The 12,669-nt window shown below is 42.9% G+C and overlaps 1 protein-coding gene across 1 annotated transcript in view; it reads right to left on the bottom strand.

The window, feature by feature from the left end:
* Positions 1 to 12,669, bottom strand: part of LOC109893637 (BDNF/NT-3 growth factors receptor) — a 27,039-nt gene extending 14,370 nt beyond the window's left edge. The window contains exons 1-10 of the mRNA XM_031826287.1: positions 12,413 to 12,669; positions 9,214 to 9,288; positions 7,443 to 7,514; positions 4,549 to 4,617; positions 4,257 to 4,417; positions 2,113 to 2,249; positions 1,572 to 1,704; positions 811 to 1,125; positions 387 to 404; positions 159 to 167 (exon numbers count right to left, since the gene is read on the bottom strand). Of these exons, the coding sequence (XP_031682147.1) occupies positions 159 to 167; positions 387 to 404; positions 811 to 1,125; positions 1,572 to 1,704; positions 2,113 to 2,249; positions 4,257 to 4,417; positions 4,549 to 4,617; positions 7,443 to 7,514; positions 9,214 to 9,288; positions 12,413 to 12,618 (1,195 nt within the window). The 5' untranslated portion in view covers positions 12,619 to 12,669. The remainder of the gene's footprint in view (positions 1 to 158; positions 168 to 386; positions 405 to 810; positions 1,126 to 1,571; positions 1,705 to 2,112; positions 2,250 to 4,256; positions 4,418 to 4,548; positions 4,618 to 7,442; positions 7,515 to 9,213; positions 9,289 to 12,412) is intronic.

Below are 12,669 nucleotides of genomic sequence, written 5' to 3'. Positions count from 1 at the left end.
GCATTAAGCATACAAACATTTACATTGAAGTACATAATCTAATCTAATTTCCTCTCAAACGCTGAAAATACTGTCTGGTTGGGATATGTACAGTATTAAAGATGTGTTAGCTACGTCATGTCATGTTGACCACAGGATTTCAAAGTTAAAGCACCTACCAGTGGTGTCTAAGGACCAGCATGGTGACGATATCCCACAGCACAGGACGAGCAGTGGACAGAGGACATTGAAATGATGACAAGGCAGGAATCGTCAATCTGTCATTATCCCTAAACTCTTAAACTTAATGTCATGTCAAGAGAAAAACGCATACATACATGTCTCTGTAACAGCAAATTTTAGAATGATAATTCTTAGCAAAATTCAACATCTAAAGAAATACTTACAAGGGTAATATGGCTGTTCTGAAAAAAGTGAAAAGGAGAGTTGGCGTGTTATTCATACACATCCGTCACATACACTATGCTATACAGAAAACAGTATATTCTCAGAAAAACAGAGTACCATGTAGAACCATTTGTCCCCGTAGGAGACTTCAGGTCGTATAGAACTATTTTGGTTCCACATAGAATATCTGGTTCCAAATAAAACCCTTGAAAGGATGCTATTTGTAACCAAAAAGGGTTTTATCTGACCCGGTCTGGAAACTGGAAACTGATCTGTTCTATTTGAAAACTTTTTTCAGGTCCTACGGGGACAGATCGTTCTACATAGCGCTCTTTTTTTCTGAGAGTGTATAAAACCGCTTATATCGATTATATAACATCTTATATAGAATTGCAGTAACTATAAATGAAACAGGAGTGAGACCTGAGGGATAGTCGCCCTCGTCTGGCGGGAGCAGGAAGTGGGCGTCAATTACTTTCTGGTCCTCCCCGAACTCGTTCCTGGCCACCAGCGTATACTGCCCGTTGTGGATGTGAGTCGGGTTAGCAAGCTGCAGGCAGCCGTGGTGAACGCTTCCAAGGCTCTTGTGGATCTCAGTCTTGATATACTCTTGTTCGTGGAGCTCCTGGTCCTGGTGGTACCACTGCAGCTCGGGCTTGGGGTTCCCAGTCACACTGAAAGGGATACACCAGTGGTGGAGTCTCAATGGCTCCAGCAGCTCCAGGATAGTGGGGCAAACTGACAGACAACAGGAACAGGAAAGGAAGAATAGTCACAGGATACTGGGAGTGGGTGCTAGACACGAGGAAGGAGGTCTGGAGGAGTGCCGTGGGAGGGATGGAGGGAGGGTATGGTATGGTAAGGCATTGAGGGCAACCAGGAGCTGAACAGGAGGAGAAGAGTATGGCAAGGTGACAGGAAGACATGTAGAGTCAAACAGATTGTTGAGGGATAGTGGACAGTACTAAAGGAGAAGTGAGAAACATTATTTTCAGTAAGGACACAGAGTCACCAGACGAAGTCTTTCAGAATGTAGACCACAAATATAAGGATGCTATAGATCCAGGAAAAAACACTGTAGAATCATCCGTGAAAATGACATTTTACATTTTGAAACCACAGTGCCAGAATAAAATGTAAATAAAAAAGGCACATGTACTCAACACAACAGAACACGTCCTTACAGAGGATGTTGAGTTGGAGGTAAGCCTCGGTTTGGCCGACTACGTTCTCCACATTGCAAGTGATCACTCTGCCGTTGTCCGAAGGCGAGAGACCTGACAGTGTCAGATTGCTTTCCAGCTCCAAGACATTGACCTGTAAATACATTTATCATTATTAGAGCAAGAATTAGTGGTATTATTAATAGTTACATATAATACATGGTAGATACAGTTAACATATCATTGTGATCATAGTGAAAAATCTAGAGTTAAAATCTTAAATGCTGTAAGTTCTAAAACACCTTCTAAAAGTATAGAATAATGTACTGCTATTATTATAAAACAATTAGATATTGCTTTTCATAATATATGTATTGAAATGTAAAAACTTGTGACAAGTTTCAAGTAAAATAATGAATAAAATGTAGTGCTACTGTATGTTGTTCAGTTACATATAAAGCCAGGAGTTACTCAATGCCAACATGGCCTCATCATCCTAGCTCTTGTAATAGTAAGAGGATTGTGCCTTCATAATATACCAAAACAAAGAACATCATCTCACCTCATAGCTGGTGAAGATGGTGTCCAAATTCCACGAGATCTCAGGGGCAGGAGACCCTGTTGCACTGCACACTGCTGTGACATCACTTCCCTCCGTCTTTGTGACGATAGAGGGACTGACCTCCACTGCGGGAGCCTCTGTGAGACAAACGTAAACAGAACTTTTAACAACGTTGTTTTACTGTACAAATCAAATCAAAATGTATTAGTCCCATGCCCGAATACAACAGGTGAAATGCTTACTTACAAGCTCCTAACCAATGCAGTTTTAAAAAATGCAGATAAGAATAAGAAATAAAAGTAACAAGTAATTAAAGAGCAGCAGTGAAATAACAATAGCAAGACTATACACAGGTGGGTACCGATACAGAGTCAATGTGCGGGGGCACCGGTTATTTGAGGTAGTATGTACATATAGGTAGCGTTATTAAGGTGACTATGCATAGATGACAACAGAGAGTAGCAGTCGTGTAAAGAGGGGGTGGCACTGCAAATAGTCTGGGTAGCCATTTGATTAGATGTTCAGGAGTCTTATGGCCTGGGGGTAGAAGCTGTTTAGAAGCCTCTTGGACCTAGACTTGGTGCTCCGGTACCGCTTGCCATGCGGCAGCAGAGAGAACAGTCTATGACTAGGGTGGCTGGAGTCTTTGACAATTTTTTGGGCCATCCTCTGACACCGCCTGGTATAAAGGTCCTGGATGGCAGGAAACTTGGCCCCAGTGATGGACTGGGCCGTAAGCACTACCTTCATCTGCCTTGTGGTCAGAGGCCGAGCAGTTGCCATACCAGGCAGTGATGCAACCACTGCTCTCGATGGTGCAGCTGTAGAACCTTTTGAGGATCTGAGGACCCATGCCAAATATTTTCAGTCTCCTGAGGGGAAAGAGGTTTCGTCATGCCCTCTTCACGACTGTCTTGGTGTGCTTGGACCATGTTAGTTTGTTGGAGATGTGGACACCAAGGAACTTGAAGCTCTCAACCTGCTTCATTGCAGCCCCGTCAATGAGAATGGGGGCATGCTCGGTCCTCTTTTTCCTGTAGTCCACAATAATCTCCTTTGTCTTGATCACATTGAGGGAGAGGTTGTTGTCCTGGCATCACCCGGCCAGCTCTCTGACATTCTCCCTATAGGCTGTCTCGTCATTGTCGGTGATCAGGCCTACCACTGTTGTGTCATCTGCAAATTTAATGATGGTGTTGGAGTCGTGCCTGGCCGTGCAGTCATGTGTAAACAGGGAGTACAGGAGGCGACTGAGCACGCACCCCTGAGGATCAGTGTGGCGGATGGGTTGTTACCTACCCTTACCACCTGGGGGCGGCCCGTTAGGATGTCCAGGATCCAGTTGCAGAGGGAGGTGTTTAGTCTCAGGGTCAGCTTATTGATGTGCTTTGAGGGCACTATGGTGTTGAACGCTGAGCTGAGTCAATGAATAGCATTCTCACGTAGGTATTCCTTTTGTCCAGGTGGGAAAGGGCAGTGTGGAGTGCAATGGAGATTGCATCATCTGTGGATCTGTTGGGGTGATATGCAAATTGGAGTGGGTCTAGGGTTTCCAGGATGATGGTGTTGATGTGAGCCATGACCAGCCTTTCAAGGCACTTCATGGCTACAGGCGTGAGTGCTACAGGTTGGTAGTCATTTAGGCAGGTTACCTTAGTCTTCTTGAGCACAGGGACTATGCTGGTCTGCTTAAAACAGGTTGGTATTACAGACTCGGCCAGGGAGAGGTTGAAAATGTCAGTGAAGACACGTGCCAGTTGGTCAGCGCATGCTCGCAGTACACATCCTAGTAATCAGTCTGGCACTGCGGCCTTGTGAATGTTGACCTGTTGAAAGGTCTTACTCACATCGGCTGCGCAGAACGTGATCACACAGTCTTCTGGAACAGCTGGTGCTCTCATGCATGTTTCAGTGTTATTTGCCTCAAGCATAGTCACTGGTGCTTCCTGCTTTAATTGTTGCATGTAAGCAGGAATCAGGAGGATATAATTATGGTCAGATTTGCCAAATGGAGGGTGAGGGAGAGCTTTGTATGTGTCTCCATGTGTGGAGTATAGGTGGTCCAGAGTTCTTTTTCCTCTGGTTGCGCGCGCACATTCTCTTTCTAGCTCGCTCTCTCTCTCTCTCTCTCTCATTGGCATTACCACAATCAGGGAGAATTAATCTGAAGATGGCCCTCCTCACTCCAAGGTCGTCTATGCATTTCAGCTGTTGACTCTCTGAACTGTCAATGTCCTCTTGCAGCCTCAGTTTGATCCACATGTTCTCACATACACACTCCAGAGGGTTACCAGACAGGAGAGGACTAGAGGGGAAAAAACTGAGCATTAACACACACACACACACAGTACGCTCAAATACTTCCTATCACATATTTATTGGCATTTTATCTATAACATAAGTCCCATAACATAGTAAATAGAGATAGGTACTTACAAAGATGTCATGTTTAAATTTATGAATGTCCTCCAGGACAGTGTTGACAAGTTATTGTCTCTCAGATTCCTACAAGTCAAAATAATACATCATAAAGGTTACAATGAAACAACTCATGTAGGTCAAACATAAATAATACAATCAATTTATATAACCAGTGTGTCGTTACAACAAAACAGTATGTGATGTTGGAACGCTTGCTCTATTTGCTCTATCACCTTTCAAATGTTGCACCTTGTACAGTTTAACTATGCATGAAAAAAGTATGGTTTCGATAGTCCAGCCATTATCTTTGCATTGTGCGGACAGGACTCCTTCCTCTCTTACGCCTCTCCTACTGATTAGAATTATTCCCTTGATTGGCAGTAACATAGATTTAGTAATTAGAATACTAGAATGGACTTGAACCTTCTAATGATGGGATAAAGGTTAGCCATTTTGGTCAGGGAGTTGGTCAACCATGGTTTGCCAGTGATTTGATAAGATATTGTGTAAGGGGTTGTAACCAAAACTATTTACCAATAGTTTCATTCTGAACAGAACCATTATTTTTTTGTTCCATTCCACTGTTCCAGGGGGGTGGGGGGCTTGAAATACTGGCCATCTTGGTATGACATGCATTATCTGAATTGAGGGCCACAGTATTATACCTACGAAGGAGTGGCTTCTTTAGAGGATCATTGAATGTCTTTGAACCTCTGAGAGTTGGACCAGTGCTAGCTTGCTAGCGAACATGCTTGTGTGTGCAGAGCGGCACCAGAATGAAAAACCTTCTAAATTAAAAGCTTCTAAAGTCTTACCTTTTTGTAGTTAATAAATCCAATGTGAAATGTGAATACTATAGTATACGTAACTAGAACTGAAAAGGTTCATCCATTCTTCTCCAATTAAAAATCCCTCTCTAATTTCTTAATCACGCTTGTAACATCATCAGTAGGCTACAGTAGCCTATACTTCAGAGGGAGAGGGGCACGTTGCCTACACACACACATATAGGCAAAGATTTACAGCTGGCAGGTAGACACTGGAATAAGTTTATGTGTGACGGAATGAGGGCTTCGGCATAGGCCCCTTGTTGCATTATTTGTGGGACTGAATAAAAAAAATGCCCAGAACATAAAATAAAGTTATTAACTGGTTCCCATGCTTTTCAAATGACGGTTCTGTTCCGGAACAGTATAGAGCACTTTCGTTCCCTTTTCTGATTCTGTTCCTTCCTTTATTTTCAGGTTTTTGCTTCTGTTCCCTGAACTGGTTCCAACCCCTGTGTAAAATAATGAATTTTAAGAATTTATCCACACTGTAGAGGAATTTAAAAAGATACATATATTTAACCAGGCAAGTCAGTTAAAAACAAATTCTTATTTACAATGACGGCCTACCCCGGTCAAACCCGGAAAACGCTGGGCCAATTGTGCGCCGCCCTATGAGACTCACGGCCGGATGTGATACAGCCTGGATTCGAACCAAGGACTGTAGTGATGCCTCTTGCACTGAGATGCAGTGCCGTAGACCGCTGCACCACTCAGGTTCCCAATGATTCCATGCATTTTTTTTATTTTATTTTAACCCTTTTTTTCTCCCCAATTGTTTTTAGTAGCTACTATCTTGTCTCATCGCTACAACTCCCGTACGGGCTCGGGAGAGACGATGGTTGAAAGTCATGCGTCCTCCGATACACAACCCAACCAAGCCGCACTGCTTCTTAACACAGCGCCATCCAACCCGGAAGCCAGCCGCACCAATGTGTCGGAGGAAACACCGTGCACCTGGCAACCTTGGTTAGCGCGCACTGTGCCCGGCCTGCCACAGGAGTCACTGGTGCACGATGAGACAAGGATTTCCCTACCGGCCAAACCCTCCCTAACCCGGACGACGCTAGGCCAATTGTGCGTCGACCCACGGACCTCCCGGTCCCAGACGGTTACAACAGAGCCTGGGCGCGAACCCAGAGTCTCTGGTGGCACAGCTGGCGCTGCAGTACAGCGCTCTTAACCACTGCGCCACCCGGGAGGCCAATTCCATACATTTTAATGAATTAACTGCCAATACGCCAACATTCCAATCAAACAATGCAGTCAATCCACAGTCATTCACAGGCTGAAATCTGTTGATGGTAGGATTTAGAAAAGTTGTAAATGCACCAAGTACTGATATTGCATCATATAATAGCACTCAGCTTTCCAAGAAAACAAAAATGTAGACATTTATGGCCTGTTTACATATTTTTAGAGGCTATCTATATAGAAAATTGGTATATAACTCATATAAACTTAATTTATAATTACATTACACTTTTAGGTTGACAATAATTCTATTACACCATTTCTTATATATCATGTCTTACTTTTATTTTCCTTTCCTGCATAAGTAAAATCAGGATTATGCCTCTACTGCCATTCATTCCAAATCGACTGGTTTGGATTTCTTCCTGACCAATATGGCTGCCATTTTCACCCTATTCTGGAACTTTTTTGGTTTAATGACATAGCTCCTCTAGTAATTTAATAGGATCTCTATTGGCAGTGATCACACAGCTCAGTTAAACACAATGTTCGTCACTGTTTGCTGAGCGTGTCGTCCTGTTACCCAGCCATGAGCCTTACCATGCCCTGGTCCCAGATCGTTATGTGCTTGAGCCAACTCCTTCGACTATACATCATCATGCCAATCCATGCAGATTTGGACCATAATTACCACACAACTAGAAGCCATGACTTCAGTGTGAGGTAAATAGTAAAAATCTACTTCCCTATAATAACTTGGCTTAATTGTTTTTGACTGGCTTGTGGCCCCTAGATTTTCTCTTTGAGAGTACATTAACTAAATCTGTGAGGAGAAGGATGAGAAGAAAAACACCAAACAGAGGATCAATCAAAGACTACAGTACTTACAGATATTGAAGTCTTGTATTGTTGAAAAAGGCTTCTGATGAGATAGAAGTCAGTCCTGTATTTGTCACAGTTCTGGTTCAGAGAGGGAGATTTAGAAAGAGAGAACTTTTTAAAAGTCAGTTACACATTAACAAAGTTCAGCATAACCTACTCTACATTTGTGGCTAAAAGGTTTGAGAATGACACAAATATTAATTTTCAAAGTCTACTGCCTCCGTTTGTATGATGGCAATTTGCATATCCTCCAGAATGTTATGAAGAGTGATCAGATGAATTGCAATTATTTACCAAGTCCCCTTTTGCCATGAAAATGAACTGAATCCCCCCAAAACATTTCAACTGCATTTCAGCCCTGCCACAAAAGGACCAGCTGACATCATGCCAGTGATTCTCTCGTTAACACAGGTGTGAGTGTTGACGAGGACAAGGCTGGAGATCACTCTGTCATGCTGATTGAATTAGAATAACAGACTGGAAGCTTCAAAAACAGGGTGGTGCTTGGAATCATTGTTCTTCCTCTGTCAGCCATGGTTACCTGCAAGGAAACACGTGCTGTCATCATTGCTTTGCACAAAAAGGGCTTCATGGGCAAGGATATTGCTGCCAGTAAGATTGCACCTAAATCAACCATTTATTGGATCATCAAGAACTTCAAGGAGAGCGGTTCAATTGTTGTGAAGAAGGCTTCAGGGCGCCCAAGAAAGTCCAGCAAGTGCCAGGACCGTCTCCTAAAGTTGATTCAGCTGCGGGATCGGGGCACCACCAGTACAGAGCTTGCTCAGGAATGGCAGCAGGCAGGTGTGAGTGCATCTGCACGCACAGTGAGGCAAAGACTTTTGGAGGATGGCCTGGTGTCAAGAAGGGCAGCAAAGAAGCCACTTCTCTCCAGGAAAAATATCAGGGACAGACTGATATTCTGCAAAAGGTACAGGGATTGGACTGCTGAGGACTGGGGTAAAGTAATTTCCTCTGATGAATCTCCTTTTCAATTGTTTGGGGCATCAGGAAAAAAGCTTGTCCGGAGAAGACAAGGTGAGCGCTACCATCAGTAGTCCTGTGTCATGCCAACAGTAAAGCATCCTGAGACCATTCATGTGTGGGGTTGCTTCTCAGCCAAGGGAGTGGGCTCACTCACTATTTTGCCTAAGAACACAGCCATGAATAAAGAATGGTAGCAATACATCCCCAAGAGCAACTTCTCCCAACCATGGTGACGAACAATGCCTTTTCCAGCATGATGGAGCACCTTGCCATCAGGCAAAAGTGATAACTAAGTTGCTCAGGGAACAAAACATCGATATTTTGGGTCCATGGCCAGGAAACTCCCCAGACCTTAATCCCATTGAGAACTTGTGGTCAATCCTCAAGACGCAGGTGGACAAACAAAAACCCACAGATTCTGACAAACTCCAAGCATTGATTATGCAAGAATGGGCTGCCATCAGTCAGGATGTGGCCTAGAAGTTAATTGACAGCATGCCAGGGCGGATTGCAGAGGTCTTGAAAAAGAAGGGTCAACACTGAAAATATTTACTCTTTGCATCAACTTCATGTAATTGTCAATAAAAGCCTTTGACACTTATGAAATGCTTGTAATTATACTTCAGTATTCCATAGTCACATCTGACAACAATATCTAAAGACACTGAAGCAGCAAACTTTGTGGAAATTAATATGTGTCATTCTCAAAACTTTTGGCCATGACATATTCCATAACATGCTACAATAGTCTGGGTAATGACATTAACATTTGAGTAGTACTAATACTTACAGATTTCTGAGATTCGAGTAGTACTTCAAGCTGTTATCATTAATGTCAAATAGTCGATTTTGATTTGCAATGTATCTGTAAAATTGAAATACAACATTTACAAATGATTATTATTACAAATAAAGTACATTCACATGTTCTTGTCCCTAAATTAGTATTTTAAATAGCACTCCCTTTCAAAATTATTCATAAAGAAACTCCAGTACACTGACATTCTTGTATGGTCCACAATGTATGGTAAACCAACGTGTTGGTCATTAGACCTTAACCAAGGTTTAAAAAGTACTTCTCAAGCCATTTTTAGGCATTTAGTGTCTGATGATATACAGGGACAATAGATGGATAGTATTTTCAAACATATGGAAATATCTGAGTATTTGGCCATCATGCCCACGTTGGGCAGTTTTACAGGATTCTGAACTTTTTAGATATTGGTAGAAACTGGTGTCTCTTCAGACACTCCTCCAAATACTTGATCTACTGACTAGAACAGCTAAGATGATAGATACATCTTTATGCTAGAGTACACAACTCCTGGATGGGTGATGGTGGTTTAGAATTAACTAGATGTTACATTTTCAATCTTTAATGAGAATGCCTTGTATGCCAAGGTGACATGCCAGTAGACCGTCATCAATGAAGGTTTTCCTTTGATTAAAGTAAGGAAGGTGGACAGGGTCTCGGACAAGACAGTTAAATAAAACACCACCCTGTCTAGATGTTTGGCACCTGCACGCTGGTGTCGATAGTTTGCTCACTATCTGGATTTGTTTAGGAGCCATGTACGTGACAGGCACACTAATCTACAGTACTCTACACTAGGCTACATCTTACCCTGAGAATGATATGAGCCTGAATATACATGTATTGTTTAGACATACTGTACTGAAATATGGCAAATCTACAGGCCTACATATGCTGCAATAACAAGCCTGATACAATTCACTATCACCAACAACTTTCAGTGGTAAGGACTATAGACTATCTTCTCTACACAGACTTCACCACGTGCACCTCTGGCAATTCAAAAAATTGTGGCCTAAGCCTAATAAATGGCAAGCAAACTGTCTTATACACATACCACTGTGACCTTGAGCTACATACACTGCCATCGGAAAGTATTCAGACCCCTTGACATTTTTCCTCGTCAATCTACACACAATACCCCATAATGAAAACGCAAAAACAGGTTTTTATAAATGTAATAAAAAATTAAAAATAAAATTTTAAAATGAAATATCAAAATTACTTAAGTATTCAGACCATTTACTCTGTACTTTGTTGAAGCATCGTTGGCAGTGATTACAGCCTTGAGTCTTCTTGGGTATGACACTACAAGCTTGGCACACCTGTATTAGGGGAGTTTCTCCCATTCTTATCTGCAGATCCTATCAAGCTCTGTCAGGTTGGATGGGGAGCCTCGCTGCACAGCTATTTTCAGGTCTCTCCAGTGATGTTCGATCAGGTTCAATGCCGGGCTATGGCTGGGCCACTCAAGGACATTCAAAGAATTGTCCCGAAGCCCGTCCTGGGTTGTCTTGGCTGTGTGCATTGGGTCGTTGTCCTGTTGGAAGGTGAATCTTTGCCCCAGTCTGAGGTCCTGAGCACTCTGGAGAAGGTTTACATCAAGGGTCGCTCTGTACTTTGCTCCGTTCATCTTTGCTTCGATCCTGACTAATCTCCCAGTTCCTGCCGCTGAAAAACATCCCACAGCATGATGCTGCCACCACCATGCATCACGTAGGAATGGTACCAGGTTTCCTCCAGATGTGATGCTTGGCATTCAGGCCAAAGAGTTCAATCTTGGTTTCATTAGAGCTGTGAATCTTGTTTCTCATGGCCTGAAAGTCTTTAGGTGCCTTTTGGCAAACTCCAAGCGGGCTGTCATGTGCCTTTTACTGATGAGTGGCTTCTGTCTGGCCACTCTACCATAAAGGCCTGATTGGTGGAATGCTGCAGAGATGGTTGACCTTCTGGAAGGTTCTCCCATCTCCACAGAGGAACTCTGTAGCTCTGTCAGAGTGACCATTGGGTTCTTGGTCACCTCCCTGACCAAGGCCCTTCTCCCCCAATTGCTTAGTTTGGCCAGACAGCCAGCTCTAGGAAGAGTCTTGGTGGTTCCAAATTTATTTTATTTGAGAATGATGAGGCCACTGTTCTTGGGGGCCTTCAATACTGCAGACATTGTTTGGTACCCTTCCCCAGATCTGTGCCTTGACACAATCCTGTCTCAGCGCTCTGTGGACAATTCCTTCGACCTCATGGCTTGGTTTTTACTCTGACATGCACTGCCAAATGTGGGACCTTATATAGACAGGTGTGTGCCTTTCCAAATCATGCCCAATCAATTGCATTTACTACAGGTGGGCTCCAATCAAGTTGTAGAAACATCGAAAGAATGATCAATGGAAACAGGATGCACCTGAGCTCAATTTCAAGTCTCATAGAAATGTCTTTCTATTTTAATTTTTAATAAATGTGTAAACATTTCTAAAAACCTGTTTTTGATTTGTCATTATGGGGTATTGTGTGTAGATTTCTGAGGAAAAACATATATTTAATTCATTTTCAAATAAGGCTGTAACGTAACAAAATGTGGAAAAAGTCAAGGGGTCTGAATACTTTCTGAAGGCACTGTACCTGTTTGATATTGGCAAGAACCACTCCATAGTCCATTGCTACGTTGGGTATTTTGTTGGGGCGACATAGATTCGAGTCCATAATATTATCTGACATTTTTCCGTCGTGTTTTTTTTTCGTTCTTCCCACAGTCCCTGTATTTTGGGGCCACGGCAGACATCGTGCCATAATCCTCCATAATATAATTTCCACTATCACTGCATGGGCCTGGTTTCTAGAGGAAAATACCCGAGTTCAAATATTCCAAACAGCGCGCACCCACACCACCCGACACGCAAGCTCACACACACAGTCACACACACTCAGTCACAAGCACAAAACTCTCCTTTGCATGATAATTATCCCACACTATTATCTTTGCTTGTTGTTGCTTGTTGTTTCCATACAAAACTGAGAAACATGAGAGTTTAACAGCCTGCATGGCATAGTAGACACCCCTTGTATTATGTATTTGTTTTAGCAATCTGACATTGGTGTGCTTAAAAACGTTAACCTTTATACTATTGTGCAGTTCAGGCTTTACCATGTCTACAATGGTGTAGCCATTCATTTTACTTACATATCGGTGATGTTGATGTCCATTTCCATGTCATCTAACGTAAGGATAGGGAAATCCTCGATCCCTGGGTCAGGATCGATACAAACAAGCCTTGAGATGCTGCAAGTGCAGGATGCAGGGCAAGCAGAGCTAAACCTCCACAACCCCATCAACACGATAAAGATTCCCGAGCGAGCCATTCCATATCCCCCTACGTTGTAGCCCATCGCAGGTCCAACGATATCACACAGTACCGTAGGCTATTGATCAAATCTGGA

The sequence above is a fragment of the Oncorhynchus kisutch genome, linkage group LG6 (assembly GCF_002021735.2).
Source record: "Oncorhynchus kisutch isolate 150728-3 linkage group LG6, Okis_V2, whole genome shotgun sequence".
Classification (NCBI taxonomy): Eukaryota; Metazoa; Chordata; class Actinopteri; order Salmoniformes; family Salmonidae; genus Oncorhynchus; species Oncorhynchus kisutch.
This window is presented reverse-complemented; position numbering and strand designations above follow the sequence as displayed.